Below are 27,511 nucleotides of genomic sequence, written 5' to 3' on the forward strand. Positions count from 1 at the left end.
AAAAAGGCACCTGGACCTCTCCGGGGAGGCTCGGGCCGTCAGCGCTGAGCGAGCGCTTCCACTCCTGAAGACCTTCTCCTTTCCTACTCCGCCGAGCGGCGCGCTATAGGAGACCGCGCGGCACACGGACTCATCCCGGCTATAGCTGTTGTTGACCGCGCCGCGCCGTGGGTCGGAGAGAGAAATTTTCGCGAGACAGGACCCTGTTGTTTTTTCTGTTCCTTGCCGTGTTGCCGCGCGTGCGAGGAAAACGAACGAGCGCCGTGAAGAAATAAGCGTTCTTTCCGTATACGCGCGCGCCGAGCTCCGGGGCGCGCGAGAGCCCTTTTACGACCTCCGTGGTCTTCTTGTTCCGTCTTCCCGCCCGTTGTCTCTCCCACGCCGCAGGGGCGCGTCAGAACCTCGCTCCAGTTTTGCGCGAGACGCCCCGTACGCATATAGTGTACATGCAGCCAGCCTCCGACGCGCCTCTGCGCTCCTCGGGTCGTCGTCTGCAGCTCGTTTGCCGCCTCGAGTTCGCAGGAGGGTTCCATGAACCCTGTAGGCCGCCGCGAGGCGACGGTCTCTGACCGGAACTGCAGAGGGGAACGCAATATACGCTTCGAAATCATAGCGTCCCGTCTGTATCCGTACATGCTGCGAAGCTTTCGGCGCTTCGCTGGCTGGTGCCGCCGCGAGCTATGCACGCAATTTCCATCACTCGATCCTGTAGATCGCGCTTGTCAGTGGGTGCGAGCGTTGATTGCGAAGCCTTTTGGAAACAGCGCGAAAAGGGAGGGAAAGAGGAAGGAGAGATTCGTTCGTGAGCTCAGGATTGCACCTGCCCGCAAGAAGCTGGCAGGAGAGGGCTTATTCATTGCCGCGGGTGCCGGCTGGTGCTAGCGGTTGTCGATAGAACTGCCTCCTTGGTTCCGGAACTGCAGGGTTATTGTCTCCTGCACTGCGGCTTCAACAAGATGCTTCCCCCTCGTCAGCGAAGCCGTAATTGCAGCTGCATCTCGTCTGGTTTATAGGTATTCTCTTCTTTTCGTCTGTCTTTCTGTGGCCGGTGTCAGCGGCTCTGACTGACGCTCTTAACTACTTTCATTCGGTTATTCGACCACGTCGTGCGTCGATTTATCGCTTCCGTTCTAAAAACGCACAACTTTTTTTTTTTAACTAAGAGGATATTTCAGGTATTGGGCGAATGATATATAGGTTAATGTAAGGTCCATATGTCCAGCATTCTAGGACAAAAATTTTGAATTAAGAAATTGTAAGATACGGTTATGTAAATATTGAAGTTAAAGTTTCATTCTTCTGATGGTTAACAAAATCTTTCTTTTAACGTGTTTTCATCGGTCGCATCGAGCTGTTAAGACTGGCATAGAAAACCAACGCAGAACGCTTTCGACGATAGCAAAAAGGTTAATATAAAAAAAAATGCAAGACTGCCGTCGGGTGGTCTGCGGATATATTGATCGTTATACTGAAAGCTTACATTATATGAAAAAATTGAGTTCATGTACTGTTTCCCGACCAAAAATGCTTTTGTCCAGAATTGCTGGGTAAGTATAATCTAAGAAAAAAACAGTTTCACTTTCACTTAACCATTTCCATTTTTTTCCATAACAACATGGTAATGGTGCTTGGAGAAACAGGCTAAGGCAAATTATTCCGAGTAATGCATGGCATTTTTGACACAATAAAAACACCATAAACGATAAATGGCAAGGGTAATTATAAGAGGGAGAACACCACGTATTATAGAACAAATGCTATATTCGCGGACAACTTTCTGTCGCACTGCAGCAGAGGCTAGGCAGGAAAGAGAGAGACATGCCTTTGTCCCCGTCTCATATGGAGAGTATATTGTTCATCGTTAGAGTTATGGTTACGAAGAAGTGAAGTGGGCAAGTCGGATAGACGTTGCAGGGAAAGTACAGCTTGCGCGGAAAGTACAGCCGGCCATGCTTACCGGGCATGCCTATTTTGACGCCGGTTCTAGACGCCTGTTGGCGACAGCGGTCCCAGAAGTGCGGTGGCCACGCGCCCTTATGTTCCCTCTCATATTGCTTCTACCTGTACGTACGCGTTAAGTACGCTCCTTTAGATAGCCTCAAGTGTGCGTGGCCCCAATCAAGGTGCTTAAACCAAGCAAATTTTTGCTGCCTTCATTCATGTCGCCCGTGAGCACATGCAAGAACTTATGACGAGACCAGAGTAGCCGGCGGCACCTTTCCCGCAGCATATACGACCCACCCGGTTGAGCACGTTAAGGAGCTCGTGAGGCGGGAAAGCCTGCGTCGTCGCCGTCTAAGGCTAAGGCTAAGGCTAAGGCTGCCCCGGCTGCGTCGAGTCGTTAGTACCTGAAAAATCCCAGGAGCACCAGCGGTGGAGGCCTTGCGCAGCTTGATAGAACGGAAACTTTCCACTTCTCGCGGAGGCCACCAGGAGCGCTGCGAATAAGTGTGACGTCATCGTTCGTCCTCGAGGAAGCGGAGTAGAAAGTTTCCATTGCGCACAGGGGCCTCTAAGAGCGGTGCGGAGTGATGCCGTCATGTGGATAGTTAAAGAGCAGGCGCTATCGCGTTTCACTCTTAAGGCGGAGCTTATAAGCGTCTCCCAAGTTTTTTTCGTTATGTCAGGGCGCGCGCCCGGTGGCATCAGCAAAAACAATAATGGAACGATACGTCAGGACGAAGACGTTATGTTAGTTTAACCACTTGACCTCCGACGTAAGTAGGCGTGAACTTAGGTTTTCGATACAATGCTAACAGCCCTTACGATTGGTAGATGACAATGGCCGCTGGGAGAGCGGTGATCTCCTGCAACAATTTCCCGCGCAAAAATAATTTCTTGTCGCTATGTAGCGACGCCCGCACCTGTGTTGTGCTGGGCCTGTTTTTCAATCCTCTCCGCTCACCTATATACCTGAGTATTTGGCCCTGACTAAGAATCCACTGAAAAACGATCGTTTTCTATATATATTGCAATAATACTATTAGGACGCAGGGCGCAGTAGCACCGTGGCAGGAAGGCACATGTATGCCTCGAATATCGTGCGACTTGTAATTCCGAGTTTGGAGTGTTATTTTGAATTGGTGCTCGCGATCCCATTGCGAATGTCAGGATTTGTAGCAGTTAAAGTCGCCGTTCCATGCAAGACAAATCTGACCCGAAGTCCGATGACGTATCAAGTGGGGAAGTTTCATAGCCACCGTCGAGGTCGAAAGCTGAAATTCCGAGAGCACCCAGATGCTGGCGGAATGTCTTCACGTCACCATCCATGAAGACTTCCGTGCAAAAAGCTCATTCAGGGCATATGCATGCACAAACATCAGCAGCACCTCCGCTATGGCACGGTTTGATGACTTCTTACGCCAACAGATAATTAGGCTTATCATGCTCACTGAACGCAACAGGATTGCCGATTGCCATAAAAGGGACACACCTGATAAGTTTCACCCAGACGTGCGCTCCATCCGCAAAAAGAAAGCTTATAAAGGTATGTAAAGACTGATCAGGCCCATCTGCTACGGCATGTCCTGCACACCTCTCAGACAGCTCTTAATCCGTTTTATTTCGTTGCCAGAAGAGGAATCAAATCTGGGACGTTGTTGGGACGTTTGCGCGCTGTGAAGTGCTCAGAGTTAGAACGACCCCGTGGGGCAGAGGACTGGCAGCGGTTCGCAAACTGAACGGCTGCTGTTTCTGCATGAGTTCGTTTTTAGCATCCAGGGTCCAGGGCGCTCCTCGCAAATTCTACTTGTTCTCCAACTATAACAAGGCGAGGACTCCTCGCTTCCCCGACCGGCTCTGGGCTCATTAAGACATAAGTCTCGGTGCACTCGATATTGCGTATTCCTCGATATTGCGTAAATTAAAAGAAGTGGCAGTTGTTGAATGCTGCTGTGTAGCGCATGCTCTCCTGTGCATCATCGGAGGTTCATCACCGAAAGGGTACGTCTTTCCGCATATCTACGGACTTCAGTGAGCAGAAGAGCAAGAGGGGAGGGGCTTTGATGGGACGTCTTCTGTTCGTAGCGTCTCGTACGCAAACAGCGCGACGCGTTGCGGCAATACGCGAGACAGGCCAGCGACGCGGCAGGATCAGGGCTTCCCAGGTGGCGTTGCTCGGGCACGGACCGGTTTAAAAAGAGCGGCCGATAGCCGGCGCCGCTACAGCTTAATTGCCGAGCGGCCCCCCAGGTGGACGGAGCAGCACTTCGGGGGCCGCTGGCGCGCGCGCGCGCTCCGGCGAGGGCGCCACTTCGGGGCGGGCTCAGCGTTCAGCTCCGCGAAAGAGGCAGCGGCGGAGACGACGCGTGTGTAATATACGGCGCTCCCGGCGCGCGCCGCGCGTTCCTTCGCACGCCTCGGGGGCCCCGAGCTGTGTAATTAAGCGGTCAGACTTGTGTGCTGAGAAGTGGGCGCGGACTCTGTTGGACCAGCGGTGGCTGTGCTGCTGCCGCTGAGCTCGCCTCTAGCGGCGCGTACTCTTTCTCCTCACGCGGGAAGGCTGGGACGAAGATTCGCGCCAACACTGCAGCGCGGGTCGCCGCCGCCTCGTTAATGTTACGCACGAGCTTCGCCGCCGCCAGTTAGGAGCGCGCGTGCTCCGCCGTTTCCGGGACGACACCGCGCGGAGGAAGGCAGGACGCAGAGCTCCGCGGCGGGGCTCATAGACTGGACGCGTGCGCAAGCTATTTTGCGATTTTTGCGGCCACGACCGGAGTAGACGCGATAGCGCGCTCCTGCACGGCCGGACTGGACTGGACGAGGTGGTGGTGCATGCACACTCGCGGAAACAATATGATCTGTTCTTGCGTGGCAGGGATGCACTGTTCGCGATGTGTTCAGTCCAGTCCGGCCGTGCAAGCGCTCCCATGGACACGCCGCCATCGTGTCCAGTCCAGTCCGACCATGAAAGAAGAGTTCTAATTGTTTCCGCATGCGCGCATCCAGTCTCACTGTTTCGATATGGTCGCATAAGCGTCGACAGGATTAGTCCCTATTTCCCAGCGAATCTAGGTGGGGGCACTATGACCGTGGCAGTGATAGACAACGGTGCTTAATATACCAGTGGTATATCTTGGCTGTCAAGCTGTCAACAACTCAGTGAGGTTCTTAATTTGAACTACCGTAGGCGACGTTCCCACTTCATTCACTTTTTTTACTGCTGCTTTGTGCTTTTGGAGCTTGCTGTGTCTTAGGGTATGTGTGCGTGTGTGTAAAAACACTAAAACTAGACGCTCGGAATGCAGCTTATGCAGTGTATCACTATAGTAGCTTTAGTGCCAGCCATTTAAGCAGCTCTTGTGCATGAGTAACTGTGGTGGAATGACACCTTTTCTCCATTCATTCAGTGCTACTCGGTACAGCGAAACCAAATATGGGGAGTATGCAATCAGAGCGGTTCAAACAGTGCAAAACGTCACATCGAGGTCACAGCACTTTTCCGCACCGCATATTTTGTCTATTTGCATGCACTGGGTGTCGCAGCTGCATCTCAACCCAACCACGAACACCTGACACCGCGAGAGTTATGTAAGCTCATAATCTAAACTCGGCAATAACTCCTCAGCGGTCTCTCGACGCGCTCTTGGAACTGCCAATGAGCCTTACGCTGTCCTGTTATACGCGTGCAGCAATAGCAACAAAAGTAATCGAACGACACTCAGCTTTCCTCATTTTCCTTCAACTCGTTTTAGTTTCAGCATTGCGCAGACGCACCATTGTGGCGATATACCAGGCCAGCCACACAGAGTCGTCCATTATTAAAGTGAACACGCAAACGTGTGGCTGCACTAGTGCCAGTTTGTCCGACACGGTCTTGTGTCGAAGCAAAGTGGAAGACGATGCGAAGCACCACCTCCAGACTCCTCTTTGCCTGTGCCGCTTGGCTTCGATGCGAGGCAACGTAGGACGCATTGGTGATCTGAAGAGCGGAGGTAAAAAGCCCCTCAAACTTAGAGACACACCCGCGTGTTCACTTATTCAGAGTGAACATCCCTTCACATTGACCAAGTGGGAAAGAGCGCAGTCGCAGGTGCAGATGCGTGGCACTGCGCACGCGCAGAAGGCAACCGGTGGAGGTGCATACTTTAGTACGTCTTACTTAGTTGGGCCACCCCTGGGCTTTGATTAGTTAGGCTGGCTTCACCACATGACAGCGACGTGGCTTGGAAAACAAGTATAATGGACCGAAGGTCACCCTGAAGCATACCCCACGCTCACCTCTCCACGCTGTTTTACGACGCTAGAGCTGCCAGCAGTTGCCCAATGGCCCGCAGACAACCCGACTAAGCGGGTAAAAAGTGACCAAAAAGCGCCGTTAGGAGAAGCGCCCCTCGCAGGGACGCGGCGCGCAGTTCCATATATCGACTAACGGGCGAAATTGGAGTTCGATATACAACGCGGCTTTCCTGTACTTTTGCACAGGATTTTAAAGGGGATAATCTTTTGTGTTCGATATATACATTAATTCGAAATATCCGTGTTTGATAAAACCGAGCTCGACTGCTTTGCTTTATCGAATTTCGAAGGTCATCCCACAGCATAGAGCGCACACTGGTGTCCCAGCCTAGAGCCACAGCGGTGACCATTAGGATCCTGAACTCACACCTGCATCTGTACTATATCCTCTCTCTTGATGCTTTGTCAATAAAGGTTTTCATCATCATCATCATCCCTACACGGGATATATGGTCTTTTCTCCGAAGCCGTTTTTAGTGTTGGGAACAAGGAAATTTCCATGTGTAGTGTTACGAGTGGTACGTGATTGCAGAGTGGATACAGATTAGTGTAGTGGGTAATTGTTTTTAAGCCGTGTATGTACAATCAGTAGAGTCCTGTATTGAACTGCGATTTAAGTGCTAGTGTGACATATGCTTAAAAAAAAGAGCAGTGTCGCGTTGTATTTTGACACTGTAATTAATCAAATTGCCATTTTTAGCAAAACTCTTAAGTGAATTCAAATAAGACCGTTTGTTGTCACCCCATGATTCAATGCAGTATGTGAATTGGATTTGAAAAACTGAAAAATAGACCATTGTAACTGTGTCATTACTAAATTAAGGACGACATTTATGCAGTGCAAAGCATGCTACACCAAACTAGTTACAAAGTGCCTGAATGCAGTGCTTCCAGTGCAAATTCTCATCCGGAAATACTCCGAGAAAAGTGATGCTATTAACAGGTTCAGTAGGTTTGCCCAACCATTGCACAGTAGGCTGATTTGAAGGTGTTCTTTTGGAGCACGGTTCGGTGGATACCTGAACCGTGCGGTAAGGGATGGGAAGAAGGTGGGAGTGAAAGAAGAAAGCAAGAAAGAGATGCCGTAGTGGGGGGCTCCGGGATAATATCGGCCACCTGGGGATCTTTAACGGACATTGACATCGCACAGCACATGGGCGCCTTTTGCTTTTCGCCTCCATCGAAACGCTGCCACCGCGGTCAGGTTTAATCTTGGGTACTCCGGCTTAGTAGCCGAGCGCCCTAACCACTGACCCACCGCGTCGGGAGGCGGATTTCTTTCGGTGTTTGTTTCAGAACGAAAGTTTCGGCCTTTTTTTTTCGGTGAATATTATTTTCAATGATTGAGTTACTAACTTCCTTCGGTGAGTTGATGAGCAGTGCTGCGTAGTCAAAAGTCACTTAGAGTCTGCCGCGGCGTTTTAGACAGAATGAAAAGTTCATTTACCGCTGTTTAACGTACAGATGGTGGAACTCGGAGGTATGCTAATAGAAGGAGTTACTATAGTCATTAACAAAATAACGCAATTTTAATGAGACAGCCGGCAGACAAAAATGGAAGTGAAGTTTATTTCTAAGAACTGGGTTGACATGATATCGTTGGGTTGTCGTGCTGGCTTGAGCGAGATGGCAGGGCATCACGTGGTCCACGAGTGGACGGCTGTGATGGAAATGCCGCTCAAACGTCGCGGTAACCAGAACAAGATACTTTGCCTTGACCCCCATGCATGGCTTCGTTTCAGTGTCATACGTGCAGTTGATAAACCTACTTAACTAACTGCTGTAAGCGGGCGATGATAGTGAACAAACAGTGCATAGCTAGCAGGCACAACTGCGCTGTTTATCGAACAGTAACCCCGTCTCAACACGCTCCTGGCTAAGCCTAACTCGCACTCAACAGCCAGACAGCTATGCCTAACACTCCAAAATTACTGACACTTTTCGGTTAAAACAGAATTTCGAAAACTGAATTCCGAGTACTTTTGTCCGTTTATTCTTTTCTCGGTTTCAACCGAAGCCCGCAACCCTTATATATAGACGAAGTTTCGGCATTCTGTCAAGGTGAAGACAGTCCTTGCTGCCCTTGTCACTAACCCTCGCCCGCCATGAGTGAATAGTTTGCACACTGTCTGCGCATGCGCACAGGAAAGGAAGACTGGGAGGGGGGGGGGGGGGGGTATATCACGCGCCAACACAGATTTATGAACCTGCACCGTGGCTCCTCCACCGGAAGGCAACGACAGCTGGGAGGTAGCTCCCGAGTGCGCTTTGTCCTCCAGGGGCCAGCTCGATCGCAAACCTCTCTTCGAAGGTGGAGTGGAGAATGCCGAGAGGTTGTAGGGGAAAGGAAAGGCGCAGGGGGGGTTCAGAGCTCGGCGCGGCAGCCCACCACTGGCGAAGGAGGAGGAGGAGACGGCGCGCTCGCGCACGGCGACGTTCCGCCCCGAAAGCACACACCAGTGAGCACGGGGCGCCGCCCACAGCGCAAACTCACCGCTTCCTGCGCCTCACCGCTCCTTGTGGAGCCGATCCCGTTCGTGCTGAAAGCCTGGCCGCCGCGACTGCGAGCAGCGGCGCGCAGATCGGCTTCCGCCGTTAGCGTTCCCTCTCCCCCGTCCCTTTCTTTACTCTCTAACCGGAGCTCTCTGCGCCGGAGGCTACGTGCGCCCGGACTGCGCACGTGCGATATGTGTACACGTTTACTCACACTGCGATCTCAACACGTTCTGTTTGAAGGCCTTCACTTTTTTCCCTCTCTATCCTTTTCTTTCTCTCTCTTTTTGCCCGTACGAACAGGATGTGAATCGCGAATTTCTTGTACGAGTGTAAACTTGCCTTTTTGCGCCATGCGACTACCTCGCTCAGTGCTGCCGCCATTACTGAAGACACCGGTGCATGCATATTGGTGGCGATGGTGTGTCCTATGGCTGCCAGGTGAAAAGTGTTTTGCGCGAGATACGCCAACGTCTTTTCCTACCGGTGCAGCTGGAATTATTTGTTAACAATAGTGCACGACTTGTAATATAACACTGAAGTGATCGTTTATGCGGGTGGTGGAGATTCAGCTCTATCTTCCCCGAGAACTGGATGTAGCATCAGTGGCCATGCGCTCAGCGCGAAAACATCATCGTTTGATGCTGTAAAGACCGCCGCGGTGGCTCAGTGGTTAGGGCGCTCGGCTACTGATCCGGAGTTCCCGGGTTCGAACCCGACCGCGGCGGCTGCATTTTTATGGAGGAAAAACGCTAAGGCGCCCGTGTGGTGTGCGATGTCAGTGCACGTTAAAGATCACCAGGTGGTCGAAATTATTCCGGAGCCCTTCACTACGGCACCTCTCTCTTTCTTTCTTCTTTTACTCCCTCCTTTACCCCTTCCCTTACGGCGCGGTTCAGGTGTCCAGCGATACATGAGCCAGATAGTGCGCCATTTCCTTTCCCCCAAACCAATTATTATTATTTGATGCTGTAAAGCCCATACAATCGCGTATAAGAGACTAGTGTTTTGCAGGTTTGATGTGGCTATTTAAACCCTCATCAAGTGACGAAACCTGACGTGCCAGTAGACCAGAAGAGCCGCTGTTGCGTAAAGCGTTTGAGAAATGGAACTGTTGAATGACACCTGAAATCGTTTGCAAAGCTGAGGCGGCTGAGGACAGGGCACACGCAAGAGTGAGCCCGAGTGCACTGAGATATGAAATACAAATTTATTCTCTAGTGCGAGAGATATGGACACAAGCGTGACTCCTCAGAATTTTATAGCTGCTGTGTCCAAGAGCCCCTTGATTAAAATTTTGCTTACCGTGGCTCGCGGTCTTAAAACGCGTGTGCTAATGTAATCGCGGGCAGCAAAGTGTCCGCGATATAAACTTTCGCAACTGCAACGGCACGATACATTTTTCAAAAATCAAATTTTCTTACTGTTTTAGTAGTACGTATGTTTGTATACGCTACAGCTATAGTCCGTAAAGAATAAACTTGAACCCGCATATTACAAATTATCGGCTATATCGAACACGCAGATTATCCCTCGAAAATTCCCTATAAATGTATAGAAAAGACGCGCTGTATATCGAGCTCCAATTTTGCCGGTTATCCGATATATCGAACTGCGATTCGCGCCCCTGCAACTGGCGCTTCTCCTAACGACGCTCCGATCGGCGCGCGCAGAGACTAGTCGACTGCGCGCCCTTGGCCATCTGCTGTAGCAGCGCTAGCTCTGTGAAACCACGCGGTGAGGTGAACGTGAGGTGTGCTTGAGGGCGGCACTCGATCTGCTATATTCATTTCCCACGCCGCATCGCTTTCATGTGATAAAGCCAACCTAACTAAAGCCTACAGTCAGGGCCCACGCGATAGAAGTATACTTCCGTTTCTTCACTGCCGAAGGCGGTGCGGAAACTAACTGCACCTAAATTTCAATGAGCGCTTGTTCTATTCATATTGTACTGGTAAAAGGATTAGACATCTTATCATATGCAGTGGCTAGTTCCAAAGAACCGTCCGCTACATCTTCGGTGCGAAGGACGTTAAGACTAGCAGAGCCTAGCGAGCGGTGCGCTGCCAGAACGTGGGCGGGTGGCTACGTAGCTGCAAGAAGCGTGTCAATAGCGTGGGTGTAACGTAAGGCTTACCTATTGTCATTTTTATGTCGAATTATTTATATAACGAACTATTTCGCGATTCCGTTCTAGTTCGATATATTCGCGTTCGATATATATCGTCAGACCCACGTACCCACATTATGCATATGTGTTTTCGAGAATTTTCAAAAAAATGCATCACTTATGCAGCCTAACTCTTATTGGAAGAGAGAGAGAGAGAGCAATCAATGAGTTTCCACGCTTACAGCTTTTCAAGAACTGTGTAACAATCGCGGCGCTCTGAGCAGCCATCTAGGTTGGTTGTTCTGTCTAAGCCAGATTTCTGCTCCAAGCAGCCAAATATTTTGCCTAGTTTCTCCTTTTTTTTGTCACATTATTTGTCATTTTTACTGAATTACGCGTTCCGCGCCGTGCATGTATTTAACTAAATATACATCATAGGGCGCTGTTGCATGATTCTGTAGCCCAGAGGCCCGCAGCAGAGCGCATGGAGCAAACTCATAAAGGAAGAACTGCTGGAGCCGCTGGGATGTAACTTTTTTTCTATGCATTCACTGGATCACCTAGACTTGATAGAGATGTATTTGAATTAACGCTGACAAGCCGAACTTTTGCTCGCGTCTGACGAGGATATATAACCAAGCGCCTTCTTGAGCATAGTACTCCTTTCCGAAAGAACACTCGAGAGACCTCTTTGCGTGGCCTATGCAAAGAGGCTTCGATTTGGACTGTCCATTCACCGTAACACTCGCTGTGAACTGCACCATGATTCGTTGTGAAAAGAAACGCGAGACGAGCATTTCTGCACCATTTGAAAGGAAGCGTTCTTTCGGACTAACATTTCGGCGCAGCATCCTCTGTGAATGATGCACATATATATGCTTCTCCATCGACACGCACACAAACGCTGTGGCAGAACTTTCGTCAAGAAAAACTGGAATCGACTCCAAAAAAATTACTTCAGTAATAAAGGCCTAGGAGTTTATATAATTCTTATGTTTCAAATTCAATTTTTTTATTCACATGAACTTAAATGGAGATGTTGGCGCCTGATTATGACGGCGTCGTCTACTTCTTTTCACATAATGGAACAAAAATGCTGAAACTGCCGAAATAACACTCAACAAAGCACAGCTCTAGCACACAACTCACAATACAAATAATACAACCTTTGTTCGTAAAGTTCCGACACTGAGTCTATTAAAAAAATGCGCTTAATATTGAAATAATTTGTGCAGCACCCCTTCGAAATAGTCTCCCTTGCAGTCTATACACAGCTTCCAACGCTTCTTGAGGTTTTGGAAACAGTTGGAAAACGCTTCTTTTGGCAGGGCTGTCAGCTCCTTTGTCGTGGCGTCTTGAATGGCCTCTACGCTCCCCATCCAACGACCTTTTAGGGCTCTCTTCAACGAGGAAACAGGAAAAAATCGTATGGGGAGTGGTCAGGCGAGTATGGCGGATGGGGAAGTACAGTAATGCTGTGCTCGGCGAGAAATTTTGTCCCGCTGAGAGCAGTGTGCGGCCTTGCGTTATCGTGGAGAAGGCTCCATTGTCCAGATGCCCTTAAGTCAGGGCGACGGCGTCGCAGTGCATCACGCATATGTTGGAGCACGCGCATATAAAACTCCTCATTCACCATCTGCCCTTGTGGGACGAACTCGTAGTGTATGACACATCTGGCATCGAAAAAAACTATCAGCATCGTCTTTGTTTTGGCCTTCTGTCGCCGCACCTTTCTCGACGCAGGAGAGCTTGTGGATCGCCATTCGGCGCTCTGTCTCTTTGTTTGAGGATCTTATTGAAAACATCGTGTATTTTATTCAGCAATGATGCTGTTGACGAATGCAGCATCCTTCTCTGCCTCGGAGGGCAAATCAGCGCTCACTAATGCCCGCGTGTTCTTCTGGTCCAGTCCGAGGGAGTGCGGCACAAGTCTGGCATTCAGCTTTTGTTTCCCCAAGTTCTCACGCAAAATTTGGTGGCATGTTGTCTTACTAATGTCAAGAGCATCTGATAGCATGTGGGCTGTAATGGTGCGGTCTTGTTGTACGATTTCCCTGATCCGAGCCACGTTGTTTTCATTCCGTGAGGTTGAAGGGCGCCCCTGCCTTGTGTCGTCTTCCGCTGACGTTCTCCCCGAAACGAACCTCTTGTGCCACTCGAAAACTCACGCCCGCGATAATGTCTATTTTCCGTAAGCGTCACGAAGGAGCTGATCCGTTTGTGTGGCTGTTCTGCCACGCTTCACACAAAATTTTATGTTTACACGCTGTTCGAGGTGGACGTCCCATCTTTCCACATTCACTCTCAGTAGAATGCGCAGACGACTAGAGACAACGTATTTTTCTACATGTAGTGCCATCTAGCGGCTGCCACAGTAATTAACATAAATAGCTCAGGTTAGCCCGAAAAGATTCCGCTACACATACGCACCAACATTTGTTTTGGGGAATCATTTCTAGAGAAGAAAATAAATCAGTCTCGAAACTTTACGGACAAAGGATGTACGTACAATGTAGTACACGCCATAAATGCTAACATAAAATATAAAAATATACTATAAGTAATGATGATGATAGTGAATCTTTGTCGCGCAAGGGCATCTGGGGCCAAAGAGTGCCATGACACAATGTATTTTCGTTTACACAACGTGGGGTGAAAGACCCATTTTCCAAGAATTTCGCCCGGAATAAGCCGAGCACCAGGCCAGGGGAAGCTTGTACCCATTGTATCACCGGTGGCTGCCCGGCGGGGCTGGGGATCGAGCCCCGCACCTTTCGCATGCGAGGCGGATGCTCAAGCCACTAGGCCATCGCTGCGGTGTAATGATATTACTTAACGACATAAAATGAGGATATACTATAAGCAATGATGTCGTGATCACAATAATTGGTATAAAAACCCCAAATTCAAAATATGAAAGAGAAACAATAAGCATCAACGTTAACGATATCAGATACATTAGATACATGATACACACATAATTTCTAATCGACCTCCGCCGATTCTTGCGATAACAATGACACGAAAGGACTCGAGCCGTTGGTTAGGGATTCAAAGGATCAAACTGGAATCCGGGGTGCTACATTAGAATTAAGTATTACAAAGCGCTGTTAGCTATTTGTGAACGATGTCTACCCTTTAAGGAGAACACACATGGCGTTTCACTTCACTGTTATGTATACAGTTTTCTGTCTTTACAAATCGTTGCCTCATAAGTCACCCTTAGCAGCCGACAGCACAATGCACGGGACAATGCAGAGGGTAAATAAAATGAAATATGAATACCGTGGCTGCAGCCTTCAAATATTTTGAGCCAGCTAGCTGTCAGTCCCAGGAGACTTGTCTATTCAGGCGTGCACCGAATGTACTACATGTGCAGTCTACTTCGGTTATTACATGTACGTACCAGTACAATTCAACACCCTAGCATTATTCTAATGCCGCAGAATTCCATCACCCCGAAATTTGTTACAATGGCATCATTATGATTTCCGGTACCACGAAATTGAATAATTCATCCAGTATTAGCCGCCAGTTACCCCCCAATTTTTCAGTGGGCGAATATTACAGCAATCTTTCCCTTATAGCCGGTTGCTCGATGTCTATGGGGCAAAACCTTTTTTGAAATGGATCTTTTAGCCCATCTTTTGCAGACCAGGAACATGCGTAGCCATGCCGCTCTTAAGCCGTGCTGCCCTTCCTTCATTAAAGTCATCATCACAATCATCATCATAACATTAAATAATAAGCAAACATCCAGGATCATGCCTTGGAGCATATTTGTCTGTTTATACAATCACGCTAGAATACCCTTTCCTTCACTTGTCTGCTCATAGTGTACCGATTGGTCCTTTAAAGCATGTGTAATCGCATAATTTCATGCACTTTTGGTGGATCAAGGCAACCCAGTATGCACCTATACCAACACGCCCAAGTTTCCATCCTACTAAAGTATAATTTCATATTGTATAATTTTTCTCTTCCATATTTGTTGTCACTCGCTCGACATGCATGTTTGATTCTATCACCTTTCATATTATTGTTTCCTGTTGTATTTTTATATCAAGTATTTGTGCTGTGCCGCGCTGTCATTTACATTTATCGCTGTCATTTACGCCCACTTGCGCAGGCTGCCGCGAGACGGCGTTCGTGTACGCCGTGACGAGCGCGGGCGTGGCGCACGCCGTGTCGCGCGCGTGCAGCGAGGGCGCCATCGACACCTGCACCTGCGACTACCGGCAGCGGGGGCCCCCCTCGGGGCACGACTGGCAGTGGGGCGGCTGCTCGGACAACGTCCACTTCGGGTACAAGTTCGCCCGGGCGTTCGTCGACGCCGCCGAGAGGGGCCGCGACCTGCGCTTCGTCATCAACCTGCACAACAACGAGGCCGGCAGGCTGGTACGTGACACACTTCACTGCAACCCTCACTTCCCGCACTTTCGAACCGTCGCGCAGAGTTCGGACAAGTTCGACACAGCCCGCTGTCGAACTTCGCCAGAAGCCAGCGCTGGCAGCGGCGGACGTGGGCACCGTTCCTCCTGACCGCGCTATACGCGCAACCGCGGGGACAGGTCTTGACCCGCGGTGTGCCTTCTTCACACCCCTGGGGCAGCCCAGTGGGGGCAGCCGCGGCGCGGCGGGGTGACTCCAAATGGGGGCTCTTTAGGCGGCCCCCCCTCGCGCCACGAGGCCATGAAGAATCGCGGATTGGGTTTCGGAAGCGAAGCCCCCGTCGAAAAGCGCAGACTGGCACCCCCCGCCGACTTGCCGACCGCCGAGGGGGGCAGTGGGGGCCATAACTCAATGTGTCACCGAAATCCTGCTCCCGGGGCTCTTGCCCACTCTCGACCGGCCTTCTTCCTCGGGCTCTTCGCCTTCCTCCCTTTTGCGCTTCCTTCGTTCCTTGCTTCTTTCACTTCTCCTCAGCAGTGAAGACCGCGCTCTTTAATATTGCATCTTTCTGTTTCTCTCCACGTCCAGCTTTTCTTGAACGAAGGCGCAGACGCAGCGGGAACACTCGGTCTTGTTTTGCTGACTCCCTCAGGACTCTTTCTCTCCCTCTTTTTCGCTCGACGTTGGTCGCGTTGCTGCTGCTGCACTCTCTCTCACAACGACGCGGAGTCACTAAATTGAAGAGACTCTATCGACGCCACGGCTGGCCGCGGTGTTGCGAGGATGCTGGGGAAGGGAGAATCTGGAGGGACCGCAGCAGGTATTGAAAGTGGGGGCATACAGACAGGATGAGTGTGGGACCCGGGTGGCATTGGGTTCTAGGTGCTTGCTGCATTCGGCCTGCATGTGAGGCCACAAGCACTGCTACATCTCGTAGAGGGAGAGAAGGAGCCGCAGCGCACCTCGGAAGTGAAAGAGGGCGCCTTTTCCACTTTTTGCGATGGACGGTAAGACGCGCCAGGAACGCTCGGGACAGGATGCGGAGGGGGCAAGCGAAAGGAATGCGATACGGGGATCTTTCTTTTTCTATCTCTCTCTCTCTCTCTCTCTGTCGTACCTGTTGCTGGCACCCTTACTTTTTTCTTCCCATCCCGCGGAGCTGCCGCTGACCTTTCCTTGTTCCAAGGCCTTGTAGCTGCGTGGCCAATCTCCCTCCCCCCCCAGTGCAGTCGATGACAAGCGTTGCGTAAGTGGTCGTGTGGGTGGGAGGTAATGCGTCTTGCTCCACAGTGACGTGTTTCTTTCTCCCATTTAGTTTTGTTTCATCTCAGGTCCCTTCCTCTCTTCTTGCCTTCTCACCGCCTTGGAATCCCAGAGACCGAGAGTCTCGTAGAGCATACAGGCCCTGGAAGAGACCCACAGATAATAACTAAGAGCTTGCGCGCTCGTCGTCCTCTCTTTCTCTCCGTGGGGGACCTTATGGATCCCGGGCCGCAAGAGTATGCGACTAACTTGACAAAACAGCTCTTCGGCTGTGTCGTGCCTGTGTCAGCGTTTGTCCCATTCGCGTTTTCTTTTATCGGCGGAGCGCTACCTCGCGACCTGAGCTTCGTTAATGGCTGGCCGTATGACTGATAGTGGGGTAGCACAAGTCGTGTGTGGTGGCGCCCCCCTCCTGTCCCCGTCGTGATTGATGCGATGGGCGAGAAATGGATGCATGCGACGCCTCTTCGGTTCCTCCCTTTCCCTCCGCTCTCTTTTAATCTGCGTTCAGCATCGGCTATACTGGACTCCGTTGTACGCGCTTTGAGAATGGCTCTCCCTAGCCCCCAGAGCTTGTTCGTGGTTTGGCGTGCGCTGTGGTGTCCCGTGTTTTGCGCAAAAGAAACACACTGCCGGCCTGCGGCGAACACCGTCTCTCTTCTCTTTATCGATGAGACAGCAGAGACATGGTTTGTTTTACATTCCACACACGTCGATGCATGCCAAGCGATTAGAAAAATAGTAAAAATGAACAAGGTGCTCGTCTTTCTCGTCGATAAAAAAATTGTTAGCAAACAAATGGTCGCTTCAGGGTTAGTATGTTTTTTTTTAGTCTACAATTCATTCAGTGGTTATTGCTGTCTGTGAGAAAAAATGCGCGGGAGAAAATGCGCACCTCGCTAATCGAGCAAGATTGAATATTGGAAGTGAAATGGCATTCCACGCATGTTCAACAAAGTATGCATTCAGAATACAACCATCACCATGTTCTAACCTCAAAGCAATCAACTTCGAAAGTGGAGACGTGCCCCTTTTCGTTGGTTGCTTGTGTGGTTTCTTGCTTTTCAAATTTATTGACTGAGTCACACGTGAAATTGCGGTTGTCACAGCTTCCATATAGGTATAGCAGTTTTATGTGCATTTTAAATGGCCCTCAAATAAGTCTTCGTGCTCGCCAAATCAGCTGATGGAGCCCTCTACCGTGGCGAGCTCCGCAGCCCATGATGACTTCCGCGGGTGAAGGAACTTTTTGTTTTTATTTTTGTATATGTGCATCTATGGCTTACACCTTCGGTTGTCGTGGTTCAGAGTTTATATCGCGTTGTGCTCCTGAGGCCAAAGTAGCGCGTTCGATCCCTTTCCTGGCAACCGCATTCCGATGCAGGCGAAATGCTAAAGAACCCGTCTACTGACAATTCGGGGCGCTTTAAGGAATTCCATTTGACTAAAGTTAACCAGAGCAGGTGTGCCTAATTCACGGTGGTAGCTTGTTCTTCTATGCGCCGACAGCTCTACGGTGATCTTATCTGACGTTTTTGATGTTAACTGTCGGTAATGTCCACATGTCCATCGTTTTTTTCTTGTTGGCTTAGTGTATTGTAATCGAGAACTGCCTTCGCCTGCTGGCCAGAGAGAATATTATCTATATGTGCCTGAGAGTGGGCAAACTCATTGGATGTAGGTGTGCAACAGTTTGGAGTGGGGAAATTCACTTGATGCAGGTGTGCAGTAGCGATGCAACGGGCAAATTCGTAGGTGCTGGCGTGCAATAAAGATCGTGCTCAGTAGCTATGATGTCAGCCAAGTTATGGGGTTAAGTGTTTAGTTGCTTTGGAGCAGGCCAACTGATGGGCCGTAGGTATGCTTCGGCTATAGGGTGTGGGCATACCCATGTTTGCAGTAAATGTGGAATCGTCCACCTCCAACTCATTCGGTGTAGGCGTGCAGCGCCTGTGTAGTGGGCTAAAGACGGCGTGCAAGTATTCAGAAGCTCTGAAGTGGGCGAACTCATTAGGCGCAGGTGTGCAGCATATAGTGTGGGACAATTCATTCTGACAAGGTGCACGTTCAATGGCTTTGGAGTGGACGTGCTCATGCGGTGTACATTTGCGGTAGGTACGAAATCAGCCAAACCATTGGGTCTAGGTGTGTGGTACCTGTGGAGAGGGTCTACCTGACAGGGTGTAAGTGTGCAATAGCTATGGAGTACAGGCCCACACATTTTGTACAGGCTTGCATTAGCTATGGAGGGCAACCTATTTGGTGGAGGTGTTCAACAGATATATGAAGCAGGCCAGCTGATGAGAGGCAACTAGGTGTGCAGTAGCTTTGAAGTTAGCCAACTAATGCGGTGTATGTGTCGGTATATATTATCTGAGTCAAGTGATGGGGTGCAGGTGTTCAGCAGCTACTGAATTGGCCAACTCATACGCGCAGGTTTAAGTGGCTATACAGTCGAGCCTCGTTATAACTAAACAGTGTATAATGAAATAATGGATATAACGAAGGAATGACAATTCCCCTTGGAAGCTTGGTCAACACGGGCTATAACGAAGCTACGGCTATAACTTAGTAATCACCGGGCCACTTCAACTTTGTTGCAACGAGGTGCAACTGTATAGCTGTCACTTCATCCCGGGTGAGGGCGAGAAGCCTGAAGGTCTTTCAGCTTTGATTTCCCTTGAAAGCAGCCACTGGCGCCTCTTCCCTGTTCTTGCCTGTTTGCTACCTTTTTATTTTCTTTGCTGTGCCCTTCCCTAAAAAATTTCTACGAGCTAAGGTTTAGGCAAAGACTAGTTTTGTATTCTTGTAACAGGCACCCTTGTTATGTTGTTAAGACAGCAGCGTCACTTTAAGAGTACGCATCTAATTACTTTAAAGCTCAGATATGAGCAAATGTAGTGCAATCATCTCGTTGCTATAGTACCATAGATCTTGCAGATTCAATGTGCTGGTATCGCAGCCAACAAGTAAATGGTAAATGAACTTTTAAAGCTGCGGTAAAGGCTGGTTGTAAAGTTTTGCGTCAGCTAGGCGGCTGTCTTTCTAGGGACTCTAAATTGAAGCCGACCAACATGCCGATTGCATGTGGTGCCATGAAGTGCCTCACCTCACTTAATTTCCATAAGACTTCTATAGGAGACATTAGGGAGGAAGCGCGTTTTCTTCACATGGAATAAGGACGTGTCTTCAGCTCTAGATGTTCTTTCACATATTTTCTGAAAAAGTTGGCATGCAGATAATCGCGGTGATGTAATGTGCCGTTTGCCAAACGACATGCTCAAATGGCGTGCAGTGACGTGCCCCTCTGACGGGCAGTGTGTCTGTACAATGAACTGCTCCGACTTGCTTCTCCGCAGCAGGTGACGACGGAGACTCGCCGCGAGTGCAAGTGTCACGGCATGTCCGGCAGCTGCACGGTCAAGACGTGCTGGATGCGGCTGCCCTCATTCCGAGACGTGGGCAACCAGCTCAAGGAGCGTTTCGACGGCGCCTCGCGGGTGCTGCTCAGCAACCAGGGCAACATCCGCGGATTCCGGGGCCGCCGACGCAAGGGCCAGCCGCGCTCTTTCCACCTGAAGCCCTTCTACCCGGACCACAGGCCGCCGTCGCGCAAGGACCTCGTCTACTTCGAGAACTCGCCCGACTTCTGCGTGCCCAACGCGCGCCTCGGCGTCCACGGCACCCGCGGCCGCCACTGCAACGAGTCGTCTGCCGGCGTGGACGGATGCGAGCTCATGTGCTGCGGTCGCGGCCACCGCACTGAGGTCCGCGAAGACCTGGAGCGCTGTGCCTGCACTTTCCACTGGTGCTGCCAGGTCAAGTGCAAGGTGTGCAAGGTCCGCCGCACTGTGCACACGTGCCTCTGAGTGGCCCGACGTGCCTCTCTGAACGGAGCAACGAAGCAGTGCGGCCGGGAGACACCGGTGGGCGCGGGCGACTCGCTGGTCTCTGTCGTCACCGGAGCACGTCCCGAGCGCTGATCTCTTTCGCCGGCGGGGACGTTGGTGCACATCGGGACTGATTAAGTGCGGAACGTGGTCGACGCCTGGGCGCCCTGGTCCGCACACGGCAGACGTGAGGCCGGAAGGCTCTTCTAGGACTCCTCCGCTTGTTGGCGGCCGTGCTCGGCAAGTTGAGCGATGAGCGCGGAGTGCGTTCTCGCGTATCTGTTTTCGACGAACTGTGCCGGTGAGCCGTGATGAAGAGGGACTGCGGTGACAGTACGTGTTTATAAAGGACCGAGTGATACAGAGTGTGAATAAGGTGCTCGGATTTGCACCGGCGCCAGGTCAGAGCCGGGAAGATTGTTTCTTTCTCGGCCGCCGTTCAGCCCTCCTGCAACAAAGTGAGACGCAGATTACTAGTGCCATTAGACTGACAGGAGCCGGAGTGGTGACGGAAGTGCTTCCTTTTCTGAAGCACTTGCACGAGACAGAATTTGTTTTCGACGAAGCAGCTTCTTACTTGCTCAGGCCGTGCACAGCATCATTTCAAGTTCTGCATTAAAATGCGGATAGTACGAAGGTGCGGAGACAACTTCTTAGACAAAAAGAAAAGCACATACCAAATATTGCTGAAGCAAAGAGGAGCTGTTTTTCATTCACAGTTCTTTTCGTCCCAGGTGCTCTTGCGGGAAACTAAATGTAGTTGTCTGGATGCAAGCAAAGCAACGTTTGTGACAAACCTAATCACACAGCCTGTTTGCTGATGATCTCTACAGATAGCTGGCTCACGTTTTAAGCTTTGCGCTCTTCTTTCTTCAGCTTAATGGCAGATATAAGCTGCTGCTTCGGCGGTCCCAACCGGAGGGAACGACCATACAAGAGCTACAAGCGATGCTGCTGTTTAGTGCATCCATGAGTCTGTAAAGTGTTCTTCCTTGTAGATCGCGCTAAGCAGTGAAGCCGAAAGCATGCTTTGCGTTAAGCGGCACAACGCTGCCCGTTTAATGGGATCAAACAGATGTCGTCTAAGATGACAAGTGGTGCGTCACGACTGTTCTTACCCTATAGTTATTCCAGCATTTTGAAGGACGCCGCATTTGACAGCTCGCAGTGAATGCGCGATGTGTTTGTTTTTTGACTACGGGCAAGACGGGCACAAACTGACTGGCGCAGTTTGAGGGTCCCTTCGATGCAGTGCAGTATATCATTACTCGGATGCATGCGTGTTAACTTATTATTATAATTAATATCCAATGTACATACACGATACGATCATTCAGCTTTTTTTTTTACTATCTTGTCTTTTACATGCTGTCTTCACACCTGTAGTCTTTTCCACGCATCTCCCTTGACCACGCTTCACAGTGGCGATGTGCACGGCTACACTTTTGATCACTGAGAGAAAGGGCGAAAAGAATACTGTGTTTGATGATGGTGTACTTATGGATTTAGAGTTGAAGAAACACTTACTTGTTCGGTAAATAATGGGTACATATCGGCGCTCGTCATCGTCTGCAGACTTTGTAGAGAAGTTTACAAAATGATGAGGCGCTTTGAGACTTGTAACAAACCATGGGCAGCCTGAGAGTTGCAGCAGATCAGACTAGACAATAACCCTAGTGCAGAAATTACACGTTTCAGTGGCTCATACCGCATAAGTCAACGACACGAACAAGCAGACAAGTTAACTGCGACGCCGAAAAGGAATTTGTGAACGCTAACCGTGAGTGAGATCTGGAAAAGACACACGAGGACTTATTAGAGCCTCGTACCATATCCTGTAATGTCCATCTAGCTACCGGTAACAAACGGCGCCAACTATATCTAAATTTTGCTTCACTAAATGATCCAGACGCCCTTAAATACTACTGTGGGCGCTTGTCGTCAGTAAAGGTCAATCAACCAATCGGCCTTTTCTTGTTGATACTCAGACCTTTGTTTTATGTTGTGTTGGCTGACTATACAATAACAGAGAACGAACAAAAGAGTTTGGGCTGTTTGAAGACATATGTGTGAAGGAGACGGTTGCTATTCTGAGAGTGTTTAAATGATTTGCAGCATTATAGCGGTGATTACGTCAGATGCTGCCAACCAAAGCTTCTAAATACGGCTCCTGCGTCAAACGCTCGTAATGTGCACGCAGGATAACGATCCCAGAAGCCTGTGCTGAAATGGGCTACCACCTGTCATCTCACTTAACTTATTCCTTAGTTGTGAATCGTGTTGCAATTCCTATATGTGCCATCAGTGACGAACGAGTGTGACCCCCGATGTGAGCGTTACCTGCTGTTTTTGTGCTGTGTATTGCTTAATGTTGCTGCAATCGAAGCTATTAGTTTGTCCACCCGGTTTCTCGAGATAACAAATACTACAAAAAAAGAAAGATTGCTTATGTACAATGTTCCTCGCATCTATAACGATGTCTACTGCAGCGGCTTCAGATTACTCAGGCAATCGGCATGTGTCTATATTGTGTGTGTTCCTCTTTTTTTTTTTAAGGCGAGCACACTATATTTTCTCTATTAAAGAAAAGAAAAGACTTTTCCTTTGTAACCAGTTTGTCAGTGGTTGTTATCAATGAAACTTGCTTCACACTTGTTTCTCTGCCTTTTTTTTACAGCCTTCGCACCTGCCTTGAAATAAATTATCCTAGAACTGTTCGTTACACTTGTTGTTTATTACTCGCGGCGTTCAGTGCTTAGATGATTATGTGATGCGCGTGAAATATCTGACAGCCAACTCGGCAAGGAGGAAAGATCACTGCTCGTGGCCAACATCGAAGCGCCACTTTGTGTAGTATTTGTGCAGCGTTGTAGCCCAAGATGAGACTTTCTTTCTTTATTTCCTTCTTTATTTTTTCTTCCTTTTCTTTTTCATCTTTTCTTTCTTTCTTTGTTTCTTTTTTCTTATCATTCCTTCCTTCTTTTTCCTTTCTTTCTTTTTTCTTCTTTTATTCTTTCAGTGCGCATGAACAAGGACTTGATGAGTCTATATTTAAAACTTGACATCGTTGAGATTATGTTGTGGAGTGTGTGAGCCTCGCTGGTGTGAGGATATCTGAGAAAAACACGGCGTAAACAGTAAGGTGGAGAAAGTGGGGGCATGCAGTAGGAGTTGGCAGTAATAGCGAGCAGCGTGTGCCCGCAGTAGGTCTTGCAGTCGTCCAGGCACACACTTTGTAAACCACCGTTGACAGTAATCTATACAGCACCGTTGGTTACCCGTCCCCGTTTCAGGCTGCCCTATAGGGCCATTCCAATAGGGCCGTTCCCTCAATATCGCGACAACCGCGCTTCCTTATGAACAGGACACAAAGGGTCATTGAACCAAAACGACACTGCTGTATCTTACGCTGCACATGCGGACCCAGAAGGCGTGTCGAATGTCTAAGAAAGTTTGTCGAGCTCTATTCGATGAACCGAAGCAACTTTGTAGCAGCACGCGGCCGCGCAGAATCGGGCGCTGTCGCTACGTCACAAGGGCCGGCTTACATTGGTGGGCGTCGTGCACGATGGAGAATGTGTCGTACGGCCTTTATAGAAAACAGCTATTTGCTACTCACGCCACACGCAGGTCGTGCGTACAAGCCCTAACAATAACAAAGGAAATAGTTGATTTTTACGTAACCAACGCTTAGTAGTACGCTGAGAACGACTGAGAATTACAGTCTTTGTTGTTTTAAGCATATTTCTTCTGGCAAAATGACTCCCGAAATAGTTTATGAGGATACAAGCAGATGTAAAAATAAACCCGGTTCTTGAATTGTCACCTCGGTGTTCCCTTTGATACTGTCTCTACCTGCACATTTCGGCTCCACAGCCTCCGGGTACAAGTGGTGGACAGCGACGACAAGTTGCACTTGGCCATCGCCTCTTCCTCCTCCTCCGTAAGAATGAGAAGGTGAGCAGCAGTGCGAGCTGAACAGGTGAGAGGAAGGGAGATCAAGAAAGAGAGAGAGGGGCAGTGAGCAAGAGAAACGGCAGCTCCTCACAGGCACGGCAGCATTCCGATCTCGCCGGGTCTCGCTCCTGTCAGCCGCAGAATTGACACATCAGCGATTTTCGAGCCCGGGGCAGGCAGGCAGGCACAGCAAGCCCTGCATGCTCCGCCGCCGCGTTCGCGCACACACACGCAGGCAGGCAGGCAAGGCGCGCGCTTCTTCTCTATACACGACGCCGCCCCGTCCATTTCGGCGGGCGCTTAGGGAAGCCCGATGCCTAATAACCGCCCTTGCCCGGGGGCCGAGAGCGGGCGGGAAAATTTATTAGACTCTCACCCCCCCACCATTCGAGCGGTGTCCGGCGGCGGCCAGCAACAACAACAGGAACTGCGCCGCGCGCCGCCGAAGCTTCTGCAGGCCGATTGCCTCGCGCGAGAGGCGTGACCGTCTGCGAGGAGGGAACCCGGCGGGCCACACAGGACGGCCGGGGCGCGTGAACCGGCTTGCCCGCCGCCGCCGCGCGAGGTGTCGGACCCCCGTTGAAGGCGTCGGAAATTACCGATAACGCCGGCCGACGCGAGAAGAAGTGCTGTTTATCTCCCCCCAATTGCTAGACAACCCCCCATTCCCTCTCGCAAGCACAGACTATGCACTACCTGTACCTGTCTCTCTCTCCCCCCCGGCTTTTCTGACTCCAATCTTCAACTTTTGTTTTCTTCACGACACATCGCTCCGTGTTCCCCGCCGAGAAGCAGCTGAAAGAGACGACAGAGGGAGCATGCTGCTGCGTGCGAGTTGTTCTTCTCGGGCGGAGAGGGGGAGTTTGTGTCATCCCCGATGACCGCCAGTGCAGCGTGGGGCTTTCTTTAGGTATCCTAACACAGGAATGAGCGCCTTCCAAAGTGGTCGGCTTTCATCGAGATTGCATTTTTTTTCTTCTTCTCCTTCCTCGTCTTGTTCTCCCCTCCTCTCCACTCACCACCTCTCCCCCAGAGGCCGAGCTCCATCGCGCGACCTTCGGCAGTGCTGACGGTGTTGACTCTCCTGTCTTGATTGGTGATGGTTGTACGCGTTCTGACGCTGCTGTTGAGTGTCGACCCTTTTGTGTTGCTCTCCTGGCTGTTACACCCCCCCCCCCCCCCCTTTTATTCTCAATTCGTCGCTCCGTTTTACTGCAGTGCCGCGCTAGGCCAAAGGCTTTGCACGCGAGCAGAACATCGTGTTATGCGCGAATACTTGAGTGGCAAATGGTTTCTTTTCACCACTGAGCTCCCAATTTATCTTGAAGCATCTCTTGAGGTATGCACTAGGTCAGAGCTTTCTTTAAATCGTGTACGCCTCTAACAGCCGCGTCCACGATTTAAACGTTCGCTTCGTTCCAAATGCTCACTCGTTTTTCAGCTACAGATGGGATCTGACGTATAAGTACTGTGTATATCACCGAAAAGTACGATACCTCAGGTGCCAATTGCAATTTACTCCACGTCGTTTGAGCGATATTATACACCTTCGCGCGTGAGGAAGAGGACCACAGACCAGAAGACAAGACGCATTAGGAATTCTTTAAAGGCGGAATTGCTCTTTCTTCTCTTAGATCAGCAGTGAACAAGTGATGCGGGAACTTGTTTGAAGAAATTTTTCGCGGGCGGGTAACTGTGCTGAAAAAAGGTGGGTTACCCGGATGTAACAATACGTTTGCTATGTGAAATATTGACTCCCAAGCTCACGAATAATATGCACAATCCCGAAGAGATGACAGGTGTAACTGGGTGGAAGAAATTCGCAGTCATTCCCTACGCTCACTGCCCTTCTCATCGCCTAAAAAAAGTTGGCGCCAGGTATGACGTCAGCAATGCAATTTCGGCTAAGAGGAAGCTAAGCACTATTTGCCAAGCTGTGCAGCGTTATGAGGGAAGGATGGGAACGCCATAATGATAAGGCCCGCACGGTTAACCATCCCTCTTTATTCGTGGCATGCCAAAAAAGCAAAGTTTATAAGATTCCTCTCTCCTGCTGCAGCAGTTATATCGGACAATCAGGGTGTTATATAATTGAGAGCCTCAGGGAGCGCAAGAGAAGTCTAAAGCACGTGACGCCGTCTTACAACCTGAGAGCTTGCATTGTAGAGAGCAGCACAAATCAAACTGTTACGGAGACAGCAGAAGCCAATCACAGTCATAAGGCTGGCGCCACGAGCGTTAGTACGCCTTCTGTCGCACCACAGGAGCGTCAGATTTCGCTAACAGACAGCATTTTGTGAGCACGGCCTGATATCATCTTCATTTCAACGTGTATTTATTCTCTTTCTGTTTGAATACACGTTCAGCTGAAAGTCTGCGCTTGTCTTGTCCTCTGTGGTCCTCATTTTCGTGCGAGCGCAAAACCAACTCAGCAAAGTATCAGTTATTCTGAGTGATATTAAGCCATTCGCAAACAGTTCGAAAGCTGGGTTACAATAGCGCACGCCGCTGCGACAGAGGAGGAGGCTATGAAGAAAGGAAAGGCGCGGTATCACTGTGGGCTGCTGCCTTGACGTCATAAAATGACGTCGTAGGCTGACTCCGCCTCTCCAGTAGCGTGATACGTCGCCTCGCAGATATGTCTCTGTGCGACATCTTGTTACAAGAAAATGGCGCCACCGCGTAGGTGCAAGGCGCAGAAAGGTAATGCTGATGGTGTACATACATCTATACTGATAAGGGCCTAGATAAGGTCAAGCGATACATACAGTAAGTTTTGTCCGGGGCAGCTCGAAGATGATTACAGCGTTGTTTTCTCTTAGTGTTGGTTGGTTTCCGTATTTCTGTTGGGTTTGCATTGCTGAAAAGTATTAAAAACAAAATCAGAGCATGGCTAAAAAAGATCACCACAAAGTCTACCGTTCCGGGACAGCAGAATACAAACATGAAGTTACGTTATAAAATGGACAGAAACAAATTACCGAGAGAAGTTCTGGAAATAAGCAAACCGTGACTACACTCTAAACACGAATACTCCTATATGGGAGTAAATAAGGAGTAAAAGGCCCTGTATCTATCGTATACTTCCTTTTATAAAAGGGAGCTAGTGCACAAGAGGAGAGCTTATTCTCTTTTTAGTCCTTTCTGTTAAGAGTGTATACACTGACTT

The 27,511-nt window shown here is 49.8% G+C and overlaps 1 protein-coding gene across 2 annotated transcripts in view; it reads left to right on the plus strand.

Moving 5' to 3' along the window:
* The window catches only part of LOC144125026 (protein Wnt-1-like), a 63,717-nt gene extending 40,615 nt beyond the window's left edge, over window positions 1-23,102 (plus strand). Inside the window, exons 3-4 of one of the 2 annotated variants that reach the window (XM_077658060.1) lie at window positions 14,970-15,238; window positions 19,855-23,096. In XM_077658060.1, coding sequence (XP_077514186.1) covers window positions 14,970-15,238; window positions 19,855-20,364 — 779 coding nt within the window. In that variant the 3' untranslated portion in view covers window positions 20,365-23,096. Of the gene's footprint in view, window positions 1-14,969; window positions 15,239-19,854 lie in introns of both variants that reach the window. The other variant, XM_077658059.1, reaches the window with a different exon arrangement.
* Window positions 23,103-27,511: the final 4,409 nt, after the last annotated feature.

Source organism: Amblyomma americanum, chromosome 3 (genome assembly GCF_052857255.1).
Source record: "Amblyomma americanum isolate KBUSLIRL-KWMA chromosome 3, ASM5285725v1, whole genome shotgun sequence".
NCBI lineage: Eukaryota > Metazoa > Arthropoda > Arachnida > Ixodida > Ixodidae > Amblyomma > Amblyomma americanum.